The sequence below is a fragment of the Rhinolophus hipposideros genome (genome assembly GCF_964194185.1).
Source record: "Rhinolophus hipposideros genome assembly, chromosome: 4".
NCBI classification, from domain to species: Eukaryota; Metazoa; Chordata; class Mammalia; order Chiroptera; family Rhinolophidae; genus Rhinolophus; species Rhinolophus hipposideros.
In genome coordinates this window covers 62928061-62952810 of record NC_138050.1, presented here as the reverse complement: position 1 = coordinate 62952810, position 24750 = coordinate 62928061, and the positions used below count along the sequence as shown (strand labels likewise).

General features: G+C 40.4%; 1 protein-coding gene across 47 annotated transcripts in view; it reads right to left on the bottom strand.

The window, feature by feature from the left end:
- DOCK9 (dedicator of cytokinesis 9) overlaps positions 1-24750 on the bottom strand; it is a 260331-nt gene that overhangs the window by 9357 nt on the left and 226224 nt on the right. For 14 of the 47 annotated variants that reach the window (XM_081046542.1, XM_081046527.1, XM_081046533.1 and 11 more), the window contains 12 exons: positions 22415-22552; positions 22113-22295; positions 21042-21155; positions 20710-20925; positions 19157-19214; positions 18077-18217; positions 16646-16752; positions 7128-7250; positions 6367-6480; positions 5657-5692; positions 4627-4773; positions 616-826 (listed from right to left, as the gene is read on the bottom strand). In XM_081046542.1, coding sequence (XP_080902668.1) covers positions 616-826; positions 4627-4773; positions 5657-5692; positions 6367-6480; positions 7128-7250; positions 16646-16752; positions 18077-18217; positions 19157-19214; positions 20710-20925; positions 21042-21155; positions 22113-22295; positions 22415-22552 — 1588 coding nt within the window. The remainder of the gene's footprint in view (positions 1-615; positions 827-4626; positions 4774-5656; positions 5693-6366; positions 6481-7127; positions 7251-16645; positions 16753-18076; positions 18218-19156; positions 19215-20709; positions 20926-21041; positions 21156-22112; positions 22296-22414; positions 22553-24750) is intronic. The other 33 variants (XM_081046539.1, XM_081046532.1, XM_081046534.1 and 30 more) reach the window with 5 other exon arrangements.

Genomic DNA, 24750 nt, shown 5'->3' with positions numbered 1-24750 from the left:
ACTCGGCAGCAGCTGAACAGGTGGCCTCTGCATGCAGTGAAACCTCTTGGTACTAGAGGAGGGATTCAAGCTGAGGTTGGCCAACCACTCTCAGAGACCAGGTGGGAGGAATCCAGCCTCATGTCCCATTTATTCACTCAGCTTAAAATCTCTGAGCAGGTTCATGCTGGGACCTGGGAGACAGAGATCGTAGGGGGTGTCTTCCCATGAGGCAGACATAGGACTGTGTGCAGGCCATGGGCCTAAGGGGGGGGGGTTCCGTAAGGGATTCAGAAGGCGTCTGTAAATCACCTGAGATTATGTGCAAAAGTACTCTGAGGAGCTAAGGGCCCACTGCTTTCATCACATTCTAAGAGGGGTAAGTAACCTGACCCTGGATAGGAACTTCTGGTCTAGTGGAAGAAAATGCAAACGGATAAACAGAACAACATCATGAGCATTCAAAAGTAAGTCTCAGATAAATGTTAAACTGAAATGAATATGTGGGGAAAGTTAATAAGATCGAAGGCCCCTTCCAATTCTAGAAGCGTCTGGATCCCTTCCAGAGAGCTCTACCTTGGTTTCCAGGCTGAGGTCTGGATGCGATTCTGAAAGAAAGCAGCCAGGACACGGTACCTGTCAGTATGGTGCGCCGTTTGCACTGCTCCTCAACGCCACCCTGCCTTTTCCCGGCCTGTGTGAAGGGCATTTCAAACATGAAGCGGCGGATGTTATGGGATCTTTCAAACTCCGTTTTCCTTTCTTGCAGTTCTTTTTCATCAAAGAACGGGATGACGTGGGTCACCTGGATATATGCATACTTGGAATCCAGATCCTTAGGGTTGACCTTCAAATGAATAAATGAAATGGAAGATTAGTGCTATGTGAAGGATTCCTTTAAAGCACACCTAAGCTGTGTTTTCCCACTTTGTATTAGTAAAAGTTTTGGAAAAAATTGAAAAAAAGAACAACAATAAACCAATATTCACATACCTGCCACTTAGAACAATTGCTAATACTTGGCTATATTTGTTTCAAATATATATACACATACACATACGAGGCCTGACAATTAAGTTTGCGAACTGTTGCAACGATGTTGCTAACCTTTTTTGATATCAGAGGGATTATTCATTATGTGTTTGTACCAACTGGGGAAATAGTTAACCAAGTTTACTATTTGGAAGTGCTGAAAAGACCGTGAAAAAGTTAGACGACCTGAACTTTTCACCAACAATTCATGGCTCTTGCATCACGACAATGCACCAGCTCACACGGCACTGTCTGTGAGGGAGTTTTTAGCCAGTAAACAAATAACTGTATTGGAACACCCTCCCTACTCACCTGATCTGGCCCCCAATGACTTCTTTCTTTACTGAAAGATAAAGGAAATATTGAAAGGAAGACATTTTGATGACATTCAGGACATCAAGGGCAATACGATGACAGCTCTAATGTCCATTCCAGAAAAAGAGTTTCAAAATTGCTTTGAAGGGTGGACTAGGCACTGGTGTCAGTGCATAGCTTCCCAGGGGGATTACTTCAAAAGTGACCACAGTGATATTCAGCAATGAGGCATGTAGCACTTTTTCTAGGATGAGTTCGCGAACTTAATTATCTGACCTTGTGCATACAGACATGTTTTTTAGCTGGACCATTTCAAAGTGGTACTCATCATGACACTTCAGCCAACAACTACTAACCATGAGGACATTCTCCTCCATAACCACAATACATTAGCATACCTAACAAAAGTAACACTAACTCTTGAATATCACCCAATACCCAGTCTATCTTAAAATTTTTCAAATGTCCCCAAAATGTTCTTTGTAGCTATTTCTGTTTGAACCAGAATCTAATCAAGGATCACATTTCACATTTAGTTGTTACATCTCTCTAGTTTTATTTAATCTAGAAGAATCCCCACTATTTTTTTCATGACATGGAAATGTTTATTTTAGTAATAATATTTAAAACGTAGGCCCCCAAATTATAATTAATCTGTAGACAGATTAGATGTAAACAGATGTAGATGAATTAACACAAACTAATCTAAGACTAATCTAACTGTAAATTTAGTTCCTGATAAACTCAGCACATAAATGCTTTTGAAACTATTTTGCTAGAATTAGGGGACATGCTAGAAAGTTAAACAAAAGCATTTTTCATACAAAAACACAAGCTAATTTGTTAGGGAGACAAATAAGTTTTGCACATATTAACTATATTTAAGCTTCTAGAACAGTAAGAGGGGACAAGAAATGACTGTGCAGAGAAATTGGAGACTATACTGGAATCAGGGCAGGCAAATAAATGAGGCCAAGAAGGTTTTACTGGTCTCAAATTTTCATGCACCACTGTTTTCTTAGAGACGTTTATCAAGAAAAGTGAAAAATAGATGTGAAAGTGCCTGAACCTTTGGAAGTTAAGGAAATACGCAGTCATGGGTTATTATTTCTATTTTAGAAAAAGCCATCTGGCCAATCACTGTGATTGTATTCAGATTTAAACTTAGCAGAAACTTTATTAACTTTCAGAAACTTTATTAACTTTCCTTAGCAGAAACTTTATTAACTTTCCTTAAACAATTTAAAAGCAGTGGAAATGAACATTCTTGCCTATTTTTAAGTGTCATTCCCCTCATCTTCATTTTCATGGTTGTATGTATGTATCAGCAGAAGGAATGCATGACTGGTGTTTAGTGGAAGAGAAGGAGGTCTAGGAAGTCTTTCAGCTGCTGCATCAAGGACCACAGAGGGAAAGGGAAAGAAGACTGCGCAAGGACCTTGAGAAACGGTTATAAAGTCACAGCTTGACCTGGACAAAGGTTCCGGTTTCTGAGAAAAAGGCAAATTGGACCTGAGCAATTTGGTCTAGGAAGAAAGCAGGCCTTAACAAGGTTGTGTTGAGGTTTCTGGGTAGAAACAGACCAACAGCAAGTGTTTATCCCGTTTCCTTTGTGCAACTCTGTGAAAATGACAGTACAGAATTATCCTGAAAGGACCAACAAAAGAGGACAGAAGACAGCAGTGGATGAGGGGGTTTAATGAGTTTCTGGGAGGCAGGTGAATAGAGGTGTGCCATCTAATTTGGCACAGCGGAGAAAGTTCCCATGGAGACAGATAACAAGTGAGTCAGAGCACCGCTAAGAAGCCTGCTGCTATAGCCTGAATGTCTATGTTCCTCTCCAAATCCATATTTTGAAATCTTAACTTCCATTGTGTTGGTATTAGAAGGTGGGAGGTGATTAGGTCCTGAGGGTAGAACCCTCATGATGGAATTAGTGCCCTTATGAAAGGGACCCCACAGAGCTCCTTCACCCCTTCCACCACGTGAGGACACAGTGAGAAGACAGCCGCCTATGAACCAGGAAGAAGGACCTCACTAGACACCGAATCTGCTGGCACCTTGACCTTGGACTTCCCAGCCTCCAGAACTAGGAGAGATAAATGTCTGTTGTTTACAAGCCACCAAATCTATGGTGTTTGCTACAGCAGCCTGAATGGACTGATATCCGCAGACGACCAGCACTAGAATTAGGGTGACTGGGAGAGGTGTGAGGCAGAAACCAGGGCAAGTGTCCCAAAATCTAATCTGGAGTGGGGAAACCCAGGTTCCCTTCCCTAGTCTCCATTCCACAAGACAGAAGACAAGGTTTTTTGGAGAAACTGGTCTGGAGAAAGTCTAAGTGGGGTCACCATTCTCAGAAGAGAATGGGTGAAGTAGAGAGTGGAACACAGGGTGCGTAGGTAAAAGGCTGCAGGCCGAACCTGGGACCTTCAGCCCTTGCTTGTCTCGTTCATCCAGAATCCAAGCATACCGCGTTCCTTGTCCCTTCCCTTACCACGGGCAGGAGATGGGAGATTCTCCTCTGGGGAAAACGGAAGGCCCCAAGAGAACACATGCTAGACACTGAGTACTCCTAAACTTAGAATGGAACGTGAACTAATAGAAGGAGGGAGAGCTTATCATTGCTGGAAACTGATCAGGTGGAAGATTTTTAGTGCAAAGAACAGGAGCTCTATTTTGGCCTGAGTTTCAGAAAGGAATACCCGACTTCCTGGAGATGTCCTGAAGACAGGGGGACACATAAATACACAGGAGAAACACAGTAGGTTTGGAAAGGGTCTTCAGGAGAGCAATGTAGCAGAGGACAACCTCTCTAAATAGAAGGCCAATCTCTTTCCTACACCATGTGCTGGTTAGTCCCTTCCTTGATCTGTCCGTCTGTTGGCCCATCTGTCCACAAATCCAACAATCAGTCAGACAGTGTCAGGCTCTATGACAGGCACTGTGCTACGTGTAAGGGGACCGAGCAGTGAGAAACAGGACCTTGGATGCTACTCTTACACAGTTTCTAACTACCTGGACGAAAAATGGTATATCCTTTCAGATGTTAATTATTTTATAAAAGAATATCTTTTTAAATTATGAAATAAAGACATGCTTAATGAAGGACATCTAGAAAGCATAAAAAGGTATTAAGAAGAAAAACTATATACTTGCCACTAAGGGCCAACTATTCTTAATTTTTTCCTGGGTCTTTATTTTTTTCTACACATATTTAAGAATATATAATATATGATTAATCATACATAATCAAAACAATATTATATTGCTGTGAAATGTTTTCAAACATGGTCATACCTTGCCAGAATCCTGTATCATTTTGACATTTTCAGAACCGAATTTATCTGAGTAAAGTTTGAGGAGTCTCTGAGAAATTTCTGACAGAGGCGTGAGTTTGGGTTCTTTGTAAATATACTCCTTTCCATCTTCATCTTCAAAGAATCCCTGTGACATAAAGTACAATTAGAGCTATCTACAAATACATTCCCAAGGCTACCACCTAAGAAGGGTTCTTTTGTTATAAGGATTAAAAAAAAAAAAGAGGAATGATTCGAAATAAAACCCTAATTTAACAGGCTTTCCAAATAAGAAGGGAAGTGACAATAATGTGAAGTCTGGGTGCAAAGATAAAGGAAAACACAAAATTGCACACTCATTCAAGAATGCTGTCATTAAGTGTTGAGTGAAATGAAAGATTGGGGATTCAAGAACATGTAGTCTTGGTGAAGTCTGATGATGGGATTCAAGCCTGTTTCACTTTCCCAAGAAACACAACTTGCTAGGGCATGTTTCAGCAGCCTGCTGCAGGCAGGCCTCAGAAAAGCACACACATCCCTTCTCCAGACCGTTCCCACTTCCACAAGATTTTACGGCATAAATGGAAGCATTCAGGTCTGGAGTAGGTTCAGCAAAAGCTATGTAAAGTTTGTAGACATTCTATTTCGTTTTGCTGATAAGAAAAACATTAAAGGGCTATAGTATAATATCAGAAAGTATTTTCATTATCACCAGTCATATCACCAATACTTATTTACATTGTCATGTTTTAGCACCTATCGTGTCTGAATACAACAAGGCTAAGAATTGCATGGGAAGTGAAAAAGGTTGAAAGTTTAAAAGTCCAGATTGGGGTTAATATTTGAAAAAAAAAGTTTCTCATCTAAAATAAGGGAGAAAATGGTGCCAAAAACACAATATATATATATATTTATATATATAAAAAAATGCAGGCTAACATGAAACAAAAAAAAAACACCCACATCAAACTAGGAGTTTAGATGCAGTAATTTCACTACATTATTTGCTTTTAAAGCATTACTGTAATTACCTCAACATCTGTTTCACTGTCTGTAAACTGGTATTGCTATAAAGTTATAAAAGACAATAACAGAATAAATTGAAGGTCATATAATGCTCATAGAAAACCACACAGCCTAAATAAATGGATTATAATTTATACCATTTAATCATGTTAGAGACTTGGAGGTTAAATGTTCAGTTAAATTTAAATGAACCCTTTCACGTAGGGTTTCTGAAATATTACAATGGTAAATATACTCGTGGAGATATTGTATTGTTATAAAGACAGAGATGCACAGGAAAAAAAAAAAAAACCCAGAATCTTAATTTTGGTTTAAAACATGCAGTATAGATGTATGAGGAAACAAATGATTTATTTCTGTAAATGGAATAAAGTGTTATTATTATTATTATTTTCTTTTTGGAGTTTGTAATGACTGGATATACATACAAACTTTCAAAGGACACTTGCAAACCACACTGAAGTACCAAAGATGCCGCTAAGAAAGTCTTATGATGGGAGAACTTACCGCTGCCTTAAGAAAGTAATAAAGAAAAGACAGGAAGAAAGAAAAAAAAAAAAGCAGAAAGTTTACTACTGAGGAAGATAAGAATCATACTAAATATGACAAATTCATCAAATTAGCATTTATAGAAAGGAGAAAATTTACAAAATATAATTTTATAGCGTCAAAAAAAGAGGCCTGGGACAGTCTTCAGAACAGAGAGGAGGCTTACCTGTCCGAAGAAGGCGACTCGGAAGTAGGTCCCCAGGAGCCTGCGGCCTGAGTGCATGACCTCGGTCACTTTGCTGTACGCCCGGTGTAGTGTGTCATACAGGTGGGCCAGCCTCTGGAAAGCAGAACAAAACCCACATCTTCCTACTTGCAACTAGTAGAATCAGTTTTAAAATAACAAATGAGATCACATGGGTAAAAATCCTTGGACTTCAGTTAAAGAGTAAAATAAAAAATGCCGTTTGATTGCACAACTGGTATCACTCAGTTTTGAATTATAATGTTTCCTACCCAAAGGGCCATCTTTCCACAATGCAGTAAGCAGATTCCGTTTTCAAGTTAACATGAAATGTTTTCAGTCCTAGCTTTTCCTACTCCATTTGATATGCGAAGAGAAATGGATCGTCTCGCCAGCCTAAGAAGGATGAAAGGGACACCACTGTCCCATGCAGGTGGAGCAAGAAAGACTTCTGAGAAAAAAGGCAACTAACTGGTGATTATAAAACTGTGTTCCTGGCAACCTGTCAAAGGAGTGCCAGAACTACCATCTCTTGCTTGCAATTTGGGGACTGCAGAGAGGTAGGGCCTGTGTGTGCGACATCTGATGGCTCTGGCAGTGGTCACTGCCGGTGGTATGTAGAGGGCCAGAGACCACTTGCCCACCTGACCATGGCCTCTTTGCTCTTTTCACATGTAAGACGTCTAGGGACATGTGGCACTCCACTGTTCTCTAAAATAGGAAACAGCAAACCATTCAGATACCTCAAAATCCCTCCGTTTCTCATAGATGGGGATGATGAGTTTATAGATGTCAGCGATGAGCTCGTAGCGTTCAGCCTTCCAGAGTCCATCCGCGCACTGCTCCAAGAGCTCCATGAGCACATCCTGATCGAAGAAGAAGGCCACCGGCCAGAGAAGAGTGTTACAGGACCGTGACACAGCAGTCCTTGCAGAAAGCATAACTGGTTAAGACAGCTAGGAGGAGAATGCCAAAGTATGGACTATTTTAAAACACTAACTTCCACATTTATAACAACTCATCACTATGGTCTTTTTTTAAAATGAGCTATTTCTAATCATGTTTACAAGCAGAAAGGTAGGGTCACATTGTATGACTGTGTAGTAGTTAATTGCAAGGAAAAAACTGACAGTGAGAGGCTCTCAATTTTTGTTCCTAGTTCTCTTTTTATAAATAATATTAGAAAAAATGTTTTCCTTTCTGAGGAATGATGACAATGCTGAGACATGCAGAGTTACTAAGCATGACTTCAACCTAAATTAAATATCTCCGAAGACAATTTAGTGATGACGGGTGGAAGGCACTATGCCTGACTGACCAACATCCTTTCCTCCTTCCCTTGGAAATTTACTTATTGAAGTTTGGGTAGTCACCCAGCCTCCTTTAAAGTCCTCGAACTTTGGAGGAAGTTAACACTATCCATGACTCAAGGGTTGGGGCATGTGGCTCAGATTTAAGCTAATTAGCATCAATCTATTTCCTGGCCACAGTCATTGCTTCATCAAGGGTGGACGTGTGACCTAAACAAGCCAATCAGAGTGAATTTTAGGACCGTAGCTTGGAATGCGGAGACAGAAGTGCTCTCCCCCGACTGGACGTGGGAAGCAGCATGTAGCTTCACTAGGGCTGGCATCCATCTCATGGCCAACCAGGGGCCTGTCTCCTTAGTAACAGAGTGGAGGGCTCCCTCTCCCTCCCAAAGTCACCGAATCATTGACAACTGGTAAGTGTTTGGATTGTTCACAAAGGTTTTCTCCTATGTTTTCTTCAAGAAGTTTTATGGTTTTACATTTACAGTCTATGATCCATTTATTTTTGAATATAGTATAAAGTGCAGGTCGACTTACATCTTTTTCCATATGTATCTCCTATTTTTGAAACAGCATTTGATAAAAGACTATCCTTTTTCCATTGACTTGATTTAAACCTTTGTCAAAAATTAATTGACTATATGTTTGTTGGTCTATTCCTGGCTTCTCTATGTTGTTCTATTGACATATGTGTCTATCCTACATTGTGCCAATCAGTACTACACTGTCGGGATTACTACTGTAGCTCTATGGAGGGGTTTCTCTGCAGCAACACTACTGACATTTGGAGCCAGATAACTCTTTGCTCTGGGGGGCTGTCCTGTGCATTACAGAATGTTTAGCAGCATCTTTAGTCTCTACCTACTAGAAGCCAGTAGCAGGGTGTCTCCTTTCTCCCTATCCCCAAATCATGACAATAAAAAATGTGTCCAGACATTGCCAAATGTACCCTGGGGATGGGGGGCAAAATCTTATCCAGTTGAGAATCACTGCTTTATAGTAATCTTAGAATTGGGTAGAGTCACTCTTCCAACCTTTTCAAAACTGTTATTGCTAGTCTAGTTCCTTTGCCTTTCCACCTAAATTTTAGTCAGTTTGTTTATTTCTACCAAAACTCCAGATGAAGTTCAATTGGGACTGCTTTAAATCTATAAATCAATTTAGGGAGAATTGACATCATAACAATATTGAGTCTTTACTCCATTTATTTAGGTCTTCCTTGATTTCTTTCATCAGTGTTTTATAGTTTTTAGCACACAGATCTATATAGATTTATACCTAAGTTTCATGTTTTTTTGATGTTATAAATAGCAGTTTTTAAATTTTGATGACATTTTTTCAAGGAAATCAAAGTTTGAGATAAAAGAGTGGAAGTCATCCAGCATATTGGTTTGTAAAAACTGTTCAAAATAATCATTAACAATATAGTGAAACAATGGTCTAAGGCTCCCTAAAAAGAAGAAGGTTGATTAATTTTTGTATATTGATCTTCTGTTCCTGTGACCTTGCTAAACTCACTCAACAGTTTCAGTAGCTTCTCTATAAATTCTTTGGGATTATTCTCTGTCACAAAAGAAAACTGCATCTTCTGTGAATACAGACAGTTTATTTCTTTTTCTTGCCTTACTACATTGGCTAGAGGCTCCAGCATGGTGTTGAATATAAGTGGTAAAAGCAGATATTCTTTCTTGTCTTGTTCCCAATTTTAGGGGGAAAGCATTGAGTCTTCCAACATTAAGTATAATGTTAGCTGTAGATTTTTTGTAGATAATCTTTTTTAGGTTGAGGAAGTTTCTTTCTATTCCTGTTCTTTAAAAGTCATGAATGGATGTTGAAGTTTTTCAAATGATTTCTTTTGCATCTATTGAGATGGTCATATGGTTTTTCCTTATTTATTCTGTTAGTATGTTGAATTATATGGATTGGTTTTTCCAATGTTGAACCAAGGGTGCATTCCCAGGGTAAACCCTACTTGGTCATGATGCATTTCTCTTCATATATATATATATATATATATATATATATATATATATATATATGTTAGATTCAACTTGCTAATATATTTTTAAGGCTTTTTATAGTTGCCTTTTAACATGTTTGTGTCCTCCATCATACTCTAAGTGAAGAGTAGGGCCTGTTAAAAGGGTGGGTACTCCGAATGAGGGGCAGCAGGGGTTTATTTATTTAACAGTAGTCAGTGTCTCGCTAAGGTGAGTACCACGGAGCCAACGAGCAAGTGAATAAAGCACTTCCTGCTCTCACAGAGCTGAGTCTACTGTGGAGACAGATCCATAAACAGATTGTAAAAGATGGTGGTAAGTGCACTGAGAATGTACAGGGAGTCAGAGATGCAGAGGCGGAGTGGCATCCATCCAGGGATGAGGACAGACGGCGGGCAAGGAAGCTGACAGACAGTGACAACTGACTGAGTCTTACCAATGATGAGAAGTTAGTCAGGTGAAGGTGAAAGGTGGGAGTGGGAGCAGGAAGAAAGACAGGGGCACAGCTTGGGCAAAGACACAGGAGGGATGGGAGCATGGTGTGGGAGGAATGTGAGGGGTGGGAGCATAAAATTTGAATCAGAGGGGCAAGACATGAGACTAGGGAGGTGAAAAGGATTATACAGACGACACTGGCACACTCAAAGTTTTCCATGTCAAAAATAAATTAATCATTAAATGTAGACAATTTTATGAGACATGAAAATGTATGCAGACACACATCAACTAGTACAATAATAAAGTATTATATATGATAGACGTTAGTTGATTTAAAAATGTTCTGTCTTTCCATGTAAGGTATCTGTGTACAGCAGCCTTTCAGGTATACTTTTAAATGGCCCTAGATTTAGTTACTTAATAAACATATATCAAATAGGGTTTCTGGTAAATCTGGGCCAAATGCTCCTAACTGGGAGACTCAGATTTGAATATTATTTTTATTCCTGTTTAGTTAAACCAGAAACACATGGAAAGTTTAATAATAGTGAAACCTGAATTCAAGTAACATATTATATTATTATATAATTATATTATTATAATATTATAATATTATAGACAATTGAGATTGAGTTCATTATGAAAATAACTGTCATATTTGGTACAAAAAGATGGACTTCAATCAGGGAAACTCCCCAGAATGGTGGGAAAATGGGAAGGTTTGATAAAGTGAACAGGGCTTAGTAAATAATTATGAAATAAATATTACAATTTGATGGTAATCAAAACTTAGCAAATAACACATCATCACCTACTATATGTGATTGGACATTATCTTTTTTTTTTCTGATTCAGGAGGCACTCCAGCTCTATAGTTTATCAGTCTGAATCCACTTATTATTATAAGGAAATGGCAACATATACTATAAAAAGCAGAGTCTGTGCACATCTTACCAAGAACAAATGAAAAATGGCTTTTATAAAAAAAAAAAGGTAAGTTTTTCTCTCAGAAAAGTAGAGTATGGACAACTGAACATCAAAGCTAATTTTGGTAAGGTAAATTATTTCAGCTAATGTCAACTCTATACCTAGACATTTACAGCTGGCACATCAAGTACCAATTCTTTGATAACCAGTAATCACAGACAGTTAAGTTTGAGAGACCATATGTCAACATCACAGAATTATAAAGTGCCATAAAAACTATGACATCATGGTAACTAAACATTGGGGCATATATGGATAATATTCTAGTAGAAATTTACTTTGAATTCTCAGCAACCACTGCACCTGAAAACCAGAATTCATCCAGAGAGTGGTCAGATAGGCAATCATACAGAAAGCCTGGTGGTTTTACCACCTTGTTTAAAATTTAAACACCAAGATGTATTTTTTTTTCTTCTAAATTGTCAATACACACAAGGAACTATAAGTAATTACTGATAGGTAAAAAAAACACAAAACAAACAAACAAACAAAAAAAACTCTCAATGAGCTTTACGCACCTGAAAAGTACACATTTTATGATACTAGACTAGTCTTAAAAAGACCTCAGTGCACTAAGCTCTGAAGCCACTGAAGAAACTGTTTAAATGTCATTGGCCAGTCCCAGTTTTACGTGTGTCGCTGATATAAACGAGGGCACTGAGAGCCTATCTGTGGAAACAGCACATTCCTGCTGTGAGTGTGCAGGGTATTGAAAATGTTTTCATTTAAATGCCATTTGCTCCATTTTAGGATTAATTTCATTTAACCTTTCCTATGAAGCCAAATATTGTTTCTATTATCTGTCATTTGGGAAGACCTGCAAATGTGTGACCTGGCTCAGGCAATGTTGTATTTTGTAACATAATTCATATTTCCACTATATTATTGTTTCTCAAGATCCAGTTGAGGACCCCTTGCATTAGAATAATTACCTGGGATCTTTGTTAAAATACAGATTCCCAGGTGCCACACCCACCCAGCTGAATCTGGGGATGTAGGGGAAGAATGAGAATCTAACCTTGTAACAGGAATCCAGGTAATTTCTAAGCACACTAAAGTTTGAGGACCACTACACTAAGTGAAATTTTCTGAGACATGCATCTCACTTATAGAGTCCCAGATTAGTACATGGCACACAGGTAGTTTATGGAGTGAATCAAGATATGTTAACATAGAAATTTCCAGGTCACAAAGAACTCAGACAACTTGCAATTCCTATTCTAAGGGACAGTGGTTTAGGTGTTTCTCCTCAACAGGAAGAAAACATCAAAAGCAGCACAGCTTGCTAGGGCAGGGACCACATTTTGCTTACCTTTGTATCTCCAGCACCTAGCTCATTGCCAAAGTAGTTCAGTAAATATTTGCAAAATACAGCAGCAGGATATGTCCTAACATGAGCCCAGGGTAGAGCTAAAGCATTAGACATGTTCTGTGGGCCAAGTTCACTACTCACTACTCCTACTGTTCTGGGGAATCATTACAATAGTGAGGAATCATTATGATAGTGAGGGACACTATATAACTTTTATGGTTCTAAGAGCACTCTTGGTCAAGGAAAAGTGGGTGGTTACAGACAATCAGCAAGCTTGGATGAGATGTATTATAGAGGAATTATCCAATGTGTTCTGTTAATATCTCTATCTCTTGGGATGTTCTGTGGATGTAAACATTTTATATTTGTTACTGTTTTGTTACTGGTGGTTGTTTCTGAATAGAAACAATGTGGTTAATATGAACCAGAGACTTGCCTAGTTAACTGCACATAATGTTTGCTGTAGGCAGTGGTGATAGTTGTTACTTTGTGAAACAACAGTTGAGTGTGCTAGATAGTCAATGCTCCATCTCATTATTAGTGGTAGTTACATTGTATAAAGTCACCATAAATAATGAATTAGTGAATACTGAACCACCCCTCCTAGGGAAGTACAGGGGTGGGTTCCTGAGAGTCTCCCGTCACAAAATTTTCAACAACCAATCAGTAACAAACCCTGTTTCTGATTTAGTATTCAGTTGGTTCATTAACACTGAACTCATGGGCAAAAACACTCTAACTCATGACTGAATGAAGCTCATCTAAACTAACACAAGTTATTCTCTCTGTCAGGCACATTCCTGTGCCTTCCTGTGCTCAGAAACACTGGACGGCACTGCAGCACTACATGTTTTTTCTTTTTAGTTTTTTTTAGCACTGCACTTTAATTTAAATACTAGCAAAATCACCAACAGAAAGCACAAAGATGTGAAAAGCATGGCCTAAACAGAAAAGGACATTTCATTTTCTATTTTTCTGTCTGGAGTCCCTCTCAGCCGTGTCAGGCCTGGATTCCCTCGATCTGTGCTTTGGAACGCTGACGCCCAGGACTGCTGGCCTGCATGCTGGGCTCCCTGTCCCTGACTTGACCAATGGAAGGCCCCGTGGGAGACTGGAGGTCAGGAGAGCGAGGGTGGGTGGCTACTCGCTGGCTCCCTCCCGGGCAGGGCAGCAGGATTGAGCCCTCCCCTACATAAAGCCCACAGGTCCTATCAGGTGGCTCTTCTGTGGAGTTTCCCTCTCCCCCCTCCCTTAGTCCACAGGTTGAGGGGTGTTTACCCAGCTGCTGTCAACCTCAGGGTTTATTGCCATATTCCTTGTTGGATTCCCCAGACCCTGTCCAAATTTTTCAATATAGTCCCTTTATTAGACTTTCTTTAATTTCCCGAGTGTGTCACCTATTTTCTTCCAGGACCCTGACTGTCTGGGATAATGAGGGAAGGATCTCAAAACTACATGGGTTGTGTACGATTTTGACACCATAGGGGGAACTCAGAATTCTTCAGTCAGCACAGGATCCAGCTTGTGGAACAAAATTGCAAACAAAAATGGGATGTTGCTCTTTAATCAAAAGTAGCTGGGAGGGAGTCTGCTCTTGAGATCAGAGTCAGGAAAGATGAACTGCGAGCAATAAAAACTCATGTGAGGACTGCTGTGAGGGGAATTGTGTATTTTTAGATAGTTCCTCTAAAATCGTGATAGGAGAGCATTGAAGGAATTTAAATCTATCTAATACTGCAGATCAAAAGGACAACGTGTGTTAGATATCTATTCCCTTCTCTGGAAGAGATTTTCAACTTTCCCTTTTTCTTGAAACATCTGATAGCTAAAGCAAAATGTACGTGGCAATTTCTGTTTTCCTAGCTTTTAGAATACATGTTATTCATTCCATTCCCAGCCTGTTTCAATCTTGAAGTGCAGGGCCTGCTCAGGATTTCATAACCTCACTGTGTCATAACATAATCATTACAGATCGTTGTGTACTATGGACCTTGTTAAAAATTTACCAACTTTATGCTTCAAGGACAGGGTGGAAAATCCATATTCTGAAAATAACTGATAAAGTCATCCCTATCATACGGGTACCATTCACAAATTTCCCCAATAAAGCCGGTATTTGATTTCACAGGTTAATTCCCTAAGCTGATGATTCCAGCTTTTACTTAATCAGATGAGCAAACTTGAGCTTCATTTTATCATCCCTGCGGGACAGCTTCCTTAGACCTGTTTACTTTCAAATCCTTAATTGTTCTTGACATCATTGTTTTCCTAACTGTACTCTAAACAAAATGATATACTATGGAAGTCCTACTTGGCCTGGGGGACAAGGGTGGTTTCTACAAGGAGACAATCCATTCCAGACTCTTAGGGAAAAACCTGGTCAAAACTTGCCTTTAAGTGAGCTGTTCAAAGTCAAAAGCACGTGGCCCTGTCACCTCGGTGACACGTTTCACACTTCAGAGTAAAAAGTTAAAAATTACCACCTGCACAAGCATTTCAAGGTACAGAGACAGCTGAACTGTTATTGCCAAGTAATAATCAACTTGATTTTTCATTTTTTAGAATACTTTGAAAACTTTACCTATTGTGGTTAAAATTATTTTAATATTTAAATATGAAATACATTCAATATATTACCCTCCTTTCTCATGACTAGTCTTTAATTTAGAGGGTCATTTGAGACTAGACAATTTACGACACTGGTTCTCAAACTTTTGGGTCTTAAGATCCTTTTACATATCATAAAAATTATTGAGAATTCCTTAAAAATTACTAAGAACTTTTATGTATATGAGGGTGATCTCTCAATATTTACAATATTAGGAATGAAACTGAAAAAAAAGTAAAAAGATTTATTAATTTAATTAAAATAACAATAATAAACCTATTGCATGTCAACAAAAATAACCTTTTAAATGAAAAAAATAACACTTTCCAAACCAAAAAAAAAATGAGGGAGGAGAGTGGCATTGTTTTGGGGTTTTGCAACTCCCTTTAATGTCTGACTTCATAGGAGAAACCTGGATTCTCATATCTGCTTCTCCATTCAATCTGCTCTGTGTGTTGTTTTGGACGATGTACACACAACAAAGATCTGGCCTCACACAGACGTTCAGTGGGAAAAGTAGGGACCTCAAAGACTTCCTGAAAGAGTTTGGGGACCCCGTGGGTCTCAGGACCACACTTTGAGAACTGATGATTGATGACCTGGTTAATATCGTGGAGAATGTTTGTTTGTAGGCCCTACTTATTGGCAAGAACATGATTAAAAGTCATCATATTAATTGCAGGACTCCATATCATAAAATCAAGTGTAACAGAAGCAGAAGATATTTACTCCTTTCTCTGTTCTTTCTTTCAACACGAAGACACAGACAATTTTATTTTTCCTTAAAAGATGGGCAGGATTAAAATGCTCTCCCTTGACTGTTCCATTCTGCGCCGAGTTGAAGAAGGCAGGCACACACATGAAAAGCCCTTGTAGCAGATACTCATGGAAGAGGAAATTCAGGGAACGCAAGCAGAAAACCGGCATTTGTTCACATTTCCAGCTTTATTTCAAAACTCTCTAGTTATAGATAAGTGGCTGCAAGGTGATTCAGTTTGGGCAAAAAACTTGCAGAAACTGCTACAATGATCTAATGTCAACCTTTTTGGTGTTGAGTGGGAGTGGGCCAGGTGGTCTTATTTACTAGTGGTGCACAGAACCTGGGTTTACGGCACACACGTGAGGCAGGGAGCTGGGCCCAAACAGGGTCTGTCCTGTGCCCAAGCCCAGTCTGGCCTCTTATAACTTTGAGTGTTTGCAGACACTGGGAAGAAGTCTAGTGTCAGAGACACTGAATTAAAAGTCAGATGAAAATAGCAATAAAACCCATGAACTGGAGAAATTACTTGCTGGGAAGAATGAGAAACTTTATGGCCAAAATACTAGACCTTGTACCGCAAGTGTTTGAACTCTCAGCCTCCCTTCACTACTAACCAGCTCCTCAAACCCTTTTTCCAGAAAAGAGCAAAGGAGGGATTCCTAGAAAGGGCTAATGGCAGAAGCTTTTGCTGCTCGGTTTCAGTTGCTAGAGAGTTATTTTAATTAGAGCAAAGTGTGTGAACGGCAGCTGCAGAGAGAAAAGCCTTTGTATGACACACTGGCAGGGCAAACAACAGGTTTTGAGATACTCGAGTCACTCAAAACCCACACAAGCCGTGGCACTCACCTCGTTGAAATGGACATCCTGCATCCCGACGTCTTCCATCATGGAGGCCTCCTCGTCTATGTTTGGAGTAACCACCCTGAAGGCTGTGCACCCTTGTCTGAACATGCCTAGAATTGAGACAGCAGGGAGAGTCAGTTATTAACCTGTACATCAACGAGTCCTGACGGTTCTTCCTGCTCTGTGTGTTTTTGTGTTGAATGAAATAACCGATTTTGAAATCTTTCTGTTTCAGGCCAGCATTCTAGGTGCCGCTGGGTGCTTTTCTTCACTTGTATTTAACCTTCAACTCCCTCAATTTCTTTGTCTCATCCCTTTTTATTCTTCACCCACCTTTCTTAAAATGTATGCAATCTTTAACTAAACTATAAATGAACTGAAATAGGTGTGGAATCAAATTAACGATACAGGACTAACCAATAAACAATAATTTGATTCGGTAAGCTGATCCATGCTCAGATACCAAGAAGAATAAAGAAGCCAAGGCCAATCAAGGAAATATGTACGACTCAAGCATAACTCTGTTTCCTTCAAGATGTCATCTCACCCACTCTGGCTGGGGATAAGCCAGAACTCAGGTTAGAAGTTGCCCTTCGCCTTTGTGAAGCACCAACAAGGCATAATCAACAGCTATAGACAGGAACCGAGAGGCCGTCTTAGCTGGTTCCACATTGACCGGCTAGGGCAAGGAGAGGCCTGCTTTCTTCTCCACAACCGGAGAGCGGGAGCACACAAAGCACGAATACTTCCTAGGCACTCAATTCTCCAGGGAGGAACAGTATAAGGTTGGAGCTGGGATAAATACCTGGGATAAGGTAATAAGAATAGCGGCCCATCTGGGGGCCTCTGCTTTTCTTGGAGTCACTGGGAAAAGTTTGATGTCAGTTGGACAACGTAAGCTGGACAAAAATAATCACGTGAAGAAGGACCTGAAATGCCTTGTTACTCAATTTTGAGATTGCTGCTTACAATAACAGAAAACAAGTCAATTGAGACCTTCCGTATTTGGGGAAAAAGAACAGAGTATTTTGAAATGAAGCCTTAAAGGGTGGCCCCTAAAGTCAGAGATTTTCCTGCTGCATACTGGTCAAGGTTTCCAGGCCATTAGTGAGTTGTCTAGTGTCTCTGCCACTGTGTTGGTTTAGCCTTGCTTCTGTTTTATGGAGACATGATTTCCCTATGAAAAGCATTAATCTAGGAAACCGAGGATACATTAATGGACATAAAGCAGAATTATAAAAGCCAATCACCCACTTTGAGGCTGCAGAGTACATTTAAATCGACAACTCGGCTCCAGTGCAACAACTATGGTGCTGGCCACTCCTCTCCTTGCCCACAGGAACTGACTGCCACTGCACCGGCGAGGCAAGGGAAAAAGGGAGAAGGGAGAGCCAAGGCCATCCATGCAGAGCTGACAAAAGAAAATGCCCACACCTCTGAGCGTCATGTGGATGGGGCGGCTGGGGCCTCGGGGGCCAGACCGACCCTCAGGCTCACCTCCCTGGCGCTTCCTCTGGCAGGTGCTGTGGCTGTAGGGGAAGAGGGTCGGCTCCCGCCGGAGGGCTATGTCTGCTTCTAAACATGAGGAAATGTATTACCTGACAATAGGTCTCAACAGAAAATGGTGCTGGTAGTAAGAGAATATGGAGCCCTTCTTGAATTTCTTTCTCTTTCAGGCTCTGGGGTATGATAACCCTAGACTCCCTTAAATCTCATTCCAAATAGCCAGCAGTACCAGAAGTATAGACATTCCCTGGTCTCAGCATCTGTGACTTTCTATCATGTCTCACTTTGTAAATATACGCCTCGGTAGCCAGCTCTCGTGCTGCTGTGGCTCCAGCACACATGCGTCCACCCAACCAGCTTTTCTAAGAACCTCAGTGTTCCAAAAAGCAACACTGCCATTTCAGGCTGCGTTGATTTTTGAAATGGAATCGAGCAACTAGTGTTTAATCAAAAGGAACCCATGAAAGCATTCATGGCCTGCTAATCTGGGAACAAATACATAAAGCACAAACAGGCAGCATTCACTCCTTGCCACCTCCCCCCGCTGGGAGGCAAGGTTTCCAGCCAGCAAGGCTGCCCTGTCGGATGAGAAAGCCAGCTGGGCTGCGTTCCAGAAAACGCTGTCTGATGATCTGTGACAACTGTCTTTTGATCGATATATTGTTCCAGTGGAAACTATCTTAAGGAAAAAGAAAATCTTTTCAGCTCAAGATTGGCTGATCAGGGACATCCAGATGTAAAGCTCATGAACCAGTTTTTATGAGATGGAGCCATTAGTAAGAGGTTATATGACAACATGCCATCCACTTTTCTTTTGATATTGGCATTTCTGCTGTGCCTTCTAAGTCAAGCAAATGTCACGCCAGTGAATAAAACCAAACACACACACCACATACACACACACACACGAATCCCCCACTTCCAAATCTTTCTCAATGGCTCTTGCTCATCTTTGCTATTTTGTACAGTTTCATATTCATTTCAAAAAACACAGGAATCATCTCTCACCTTTCCGTGTGAGATACTCTGCCACCAGGGCTGTGACATGGACATAGCACATCGCTGCCTATAATAAAAGATACATGCCTCAGAATCACCATTGATAAAGCATGTTAAAATGTTCACAGACATAAATCTATAACTGTATGTACTTACACTAGATCTCAAGGGACCAACTAGTGTTTCTAAGAGCAGAGATCTTACCTTTGAAAAAAGTGGAACGATTCACATGAACTTTGAAATAAATTTTGAAATAAATTAGAAATTGAGACAAATGGCATAACTTGCTAAGGTTCACTTCTATTTAGAATGATTAAATTTTAATGTAAAAGATAGAAACATTTTTCTTACTATACGTAAGATTTCTGCATCATTTCTCATAAAGTGAAAAGATAACCCTTGAAGAAAAGGTGTGTGTGTGTGCCTTTCTAGATTCTGAGGAAACTCCTCAATTTTCAGGGGCTAATATAGTTTTCTCTCAACTTAAAAAAGACGAAGTTGTAACTTCTTCCAAACATAGAATTCTATACCAAAATTACAACTAAATCTTAAGTGGGTAACAGCTTAAAATTAAAGAAAAAAATAACTTTATCAAGTTGCCATGGTCTTATAAAAACCAAAGACAGCTGTTGGAAACGAACCCACTGTAAAGTTCTAACACCTGAGCCCCTGGTTCTTGTCAGAATGAAAGAAAAATTACTACCACTCATAATACGTAATTCATTTTTGTTACGGCCAACATATAGTCAAATTTATGGTCCAACAGAATGGACTCCTTGTCAATAATCAATATGTAAAAAAAGTTATATCAATTTTTCAGATGTAGAACATAATTTTGCTAATTTAAGCAATTACCAAAGTTTAAAAGAATGCTTCTTTGGTAGTATCGTTCACAGCTAAATGTCTTAGGCACAAACCCTGAACAGAGTTTTCATGGGAACACAGAACCTGCCTTACAGCTATTATTTTCCTTAATAATAGCCCCCGTTTTACAGCTGATATCATCGAGGCACAGAGGGGTTAAAAAGTGGCTCAGTGCCACAGAGTTAGTGTGTTGGATTTGGGATTCTGTCTCCGGAGCCCCCACAGCCACACCCCCCCACCCGACGTCATCTGCTTACTGATGGCAGCTCTGTACATGACATGAAGAAGCATTTCGTGTACAGATACCTGCCACACCCACCGATGGAAACAGATAATCTCAAAAGGAAGAAGCGATGCCTGACCATCACTTTAATAACAGGAAAATTTAATTTTATCACAAAATAGCTGAATGTGAGAACTAGAGAGGAGTTTTGATGCAGAGACTGAGTGCACTTAAATTGGCAGGCGTCCATCTGTACGAACATGGATGTTTCTGAAGAGCTTTCAAACAGGACTCTTTTTTGACAGAAATATCCCCTTAAAATGTGGTAAATGAAAATGCTTAGATGGCTTTGAAGTAACCCTGAGCCTAATCACATCCTTTTAACTGGGAAATTTTTCTCAAAATTGGCTTCTTTTAGTGACTAGGGTATAATCAGTTTTCTCAAACACCCGGCCTGAGAGGCTTGCGGGGATACCTCAGAGAGATCCCCGTTTTTGACGTGGATCCTGGCCATGCTGTCGAGCCAGGTCTTCCTGAGCTCGGGAGTGCTGGCGTAGGACTTGGCCAGGCTGTACTGGAGATCCACCAGCATCTCCGGGTCGTTCTCATGCTCCTTCATCTGGGCCGTGGCCATGAGAACAGTGCGTATCCTTTTGGTCAAGTCCTTCACATCCGAGGAGAAGGTGGTATGCTAAAACAAAAGCAGAAGAAGGACACATGGCTTTCCGTGGCCTTGTACCTATCCACAGACGTATTAGATGATGGTGGAGTCCTGGGGGTGAAAATAAATGGCACCAGGCCACCTACCTTGATGAGCCTGTCACTGTTGGCACAGTTGTTGATGATAGATAAGGACTGCTGGAATCTTGTTCCCCCAATCCCGACAACATCTGCTATCAGCTGGCTGACGGAAATAATGACCTAGGGACACACAAACGTGAGCAAATCACCTTCAGATGACTCCCCCGGCTCAGCGCCTGTCTTCAGTGAGGATGGGCATGAGGACAGAGGAAAGGGGAAGTTTTGAGCAGGGATCACACCAGTGCAGGAAACGATGTCTGAGTCACCTTTGTACCCTTCTCTGAATTATTCCAGAAGGTGACTATGCTATCCTTAAGTATTTTGTCTTCACAGGAGAGTGCAGAGGAATGAGACTCAGATAAGCCCCTACCACTTGGGTAGTTATTCACCTATCGCTTTCTCTAACAAAAAGGGAGACCTCATTATTTACCACCTTGGTTTTTGGTTTGAACTTATATGTATTATCCATTCAATAAGGGGACTGTCCGCTGCAGTTTTTGTTAAAACATACACTATGCAACGGGGGATCTGCCTTTTTGGGGGTCCCTGAATAGCATTGCCTTTACCCAGTTACTTAAGCTAAAACGTGCCTGTACATGTAGTTTGCAAACAATAAATATTTGTTTTAAAAAAGAAATGAATACAGAGATGGAGAGGGCACTCCTATATATGTTTGCACGAAAAGCAAGTCTACAAAAATACATACGACTTTTCAGTATCCCATCTGACAGAAAAGAACCACTTTAGGCTTTCTGTGTCTTCCCTAAGAAACCCATCCTCTCAAGGCATCGTCACGTAGTTTCTCAAATATCTTAATTCGATAAAATTTCAGTCAGTCCAAAATTGATTCAATACGTAAATGTCAATTTACCAACGGAAACACATCCTGGGCCTACATTTTACAAGGTGAAGGATGACCTGAGCCACACCAGTCAGCGTGACTTTCGAAGTTTCCATCTCCAGGCCACATGCTGTAGTAGTGACGCAGGGTAAGTGCGTACACGTGACCGCTCCAAGCTTTCCTGAGGAAGCTGTATTTCAGAGTACCCTTGTCCCAGAAAGCTAAACTAGACGCACTTGCAAATGTGTCCGGACAAAAGACTTCTTCCCCGTGTAGTCGAAGTTGTTGCGCATCAGGAAGTAGAGCAGCTGGGAGGCCTCGGTCCTGATGGAGCTCAGTTTGGAGTTGCAGCACTTCAGAATCTCATAGCACAAAGCAGCACACATGTCGGCTCTCCCTTCATAGAACGTCGAGGGGAACTAGGTGGGACAGGAGAAAGCAAGTGAACCACAGGAAGCTTGGTGCTCCCTTCAGCTCCGGGTGGAAAGAGAACAACAGGTGACAATCAATCATGACCTTCCCTGATGAAACACCTTACCTTATATATCAGCGACCTTAAGGCAGTGAAGACATTTTTTAAAGCCGTTTCAGATTGATGTTTTTGAAGAAAACACAGGTAGACGTCAAACACTTTTTTCATGAGAGGATTATGTCCATGGTCAGCCAGGAGCTGGTTCTTTAAAACACACAAAGACAGTGTGGTGAGTGCACAGCACACACCGTTAAAAGTTCCATACAATGTTTAGGCCCGTTAAAGGTTCCATACAAATTTTCCAGGTACTAAACTTATAATGTAAAACTCTGCCATGAATCCTCTTGTAGCACAAACAAGCCGATCGATAAATTGATGTTTTGCATAGTTTACTTTTTTTCTTATAAAGGGAGGTACTAATTACAGAACTTTCCAGCAAACCGTAAGATGGTTTAAAGGGCCACTGAACTTTAGTACTGATTTGGCTTCCATTTATTTCCTTATTTTCACTGTATACCAGCAACTGATACAGAGGTAATGATTGTGACTTTTAATTCCAACAAAAAAGTGCTATTACAGGTGCCAGCTAATTAATGGGCTGGAAAAAATACTGACGCGAGGTATGTGAAACAGGTCTTCTAAAAGTGAGGGTCCGTCGTCCCGCTCCCCCAGCTTCTCAGGCACTCTGTTAAGTGACTATGAATACTTAGTTTGGTAAGGTGGAAAACGTACAGGCTTTGCTCCGGTACCATTTATCCTGTGCATGCATTTGCACAGGTAAATGGAGTCTTACCATTCTCATATGTAAAACAGATGACCCTAAAACGGACCTCTACAGCTACTCTGAAGACTTCGCGGTCCAGTATAGAAAACCCCTGACACATACGTTGGTCCAACTCAATAAGTGGTGGCTGGCAGGGTTTTAACATGCTACAGTTTTACTTGACAATACAAGAGGGTCACGAGTAAGTACTTATCATTCTTCAAGATCTCCTCACACCAATAGCAAATTCATACTCATTAAACACCTTGTAAACCTGGTTGGCTAAAACTCCTATTGATTGCTGGTCACACACTGTGGATAGAGGTGTCTCCCAGCTAGAGGCCAGCATGGAGTCATCGTGTCTAAACACAAGTGACACTAAACAACTGCATCTTCAAACACAGTCAAGCTCATCCGAGCAAAGGTGTGTTTGGGAGAGGGCATGTGTGTGCGTTTTGCACAAGTAGGCAAAAATGGCTGGACTGAAAAAATGTCAAGAGGCCAGTGTCTCAATCCAATCTTACCATGTAGCCAAATGAACTAAGATAACTCACGTCTGAATAATTCTGTTACATAGCAAATTATGGCTGGAATGATAGTTTCAAGAGTTATCTCATCTCATTGTTGGAGAAAAATGTTTACTCAAGGAATACGTTTTGATTTTTTAGGTCCAGTGATTCACAGCTGGTAGGGCACCTGGAATGCACAGTGATCTTTATATCATGAAATACTGAGGTACAGTATTGAATTCCATCGTGTGAAAGAGAAGCAATTTAATGAGCAGAAAACGTGACTTAATTAATTGAATATGATCAAATTCTCAACAACAAGCAGCTGTTCACCAACTGGAAAAAAATAAAAGCTGTTTCCAGTGTTTTGGGAACTGCTGATGTGAGCACTTTTCCCAGGAACCATAGCCCTTCCTAATTATGGCGGAATTCACGTTTGGGTAAATCTGGATGCGAGCTTTTATTTTCTCAGCACTCTTCATTGGAGATATCCAGGAAAGACGGTTTATACAAAAATTACCAAGACCCCTGGTCCTGCTGTCTGAACTGGCTGGTCTCCAACTTCCTACCACTGGAGTTGAATTTTGCTTCCTTTCACTCTCTCTGGTCAAGGTCTTTGCTCTCCATTTTCAGGATTTAGTCTTCTTGGGTTCTGATCTCAAAACTTGCTCGCAAGAATGGAGTTAAAGCTCACTTGTACTAAGACATAAATAAGCCCTCACTTAAAGGGATAAAGGACCTTTCAGCCTGGACACCCACGTTTACCAGCTGCCTTCCTTAATCTCCCAATCATTTTTTTTCTCTCCCTCTCTGTCTGTGTGTGTGTGTCTCTGTCTCTCTCATTAATTAGAAAGTCATAGACACTAAACGTAAAAACAGCTTTGAACATTCAAAAATTCAAAAAGGCCCACAAGGAGGGAAAAAAAGCAAAACAGAAATCACTCTTCACTTATGCACTTAGAAATAACCGCAGGTAGCCATGGAGTGTATCTCATTTCTACCTTTTTTTTATCCCTATAGACTTTTACTGAGGCTGGGAAGATTTCATTCAGGAAATTAAGTTAGACCTTAGAATAATATGGAAGACATGACTTATCTCTACCAATAAGGTGGAGAATCGGTTATAAATT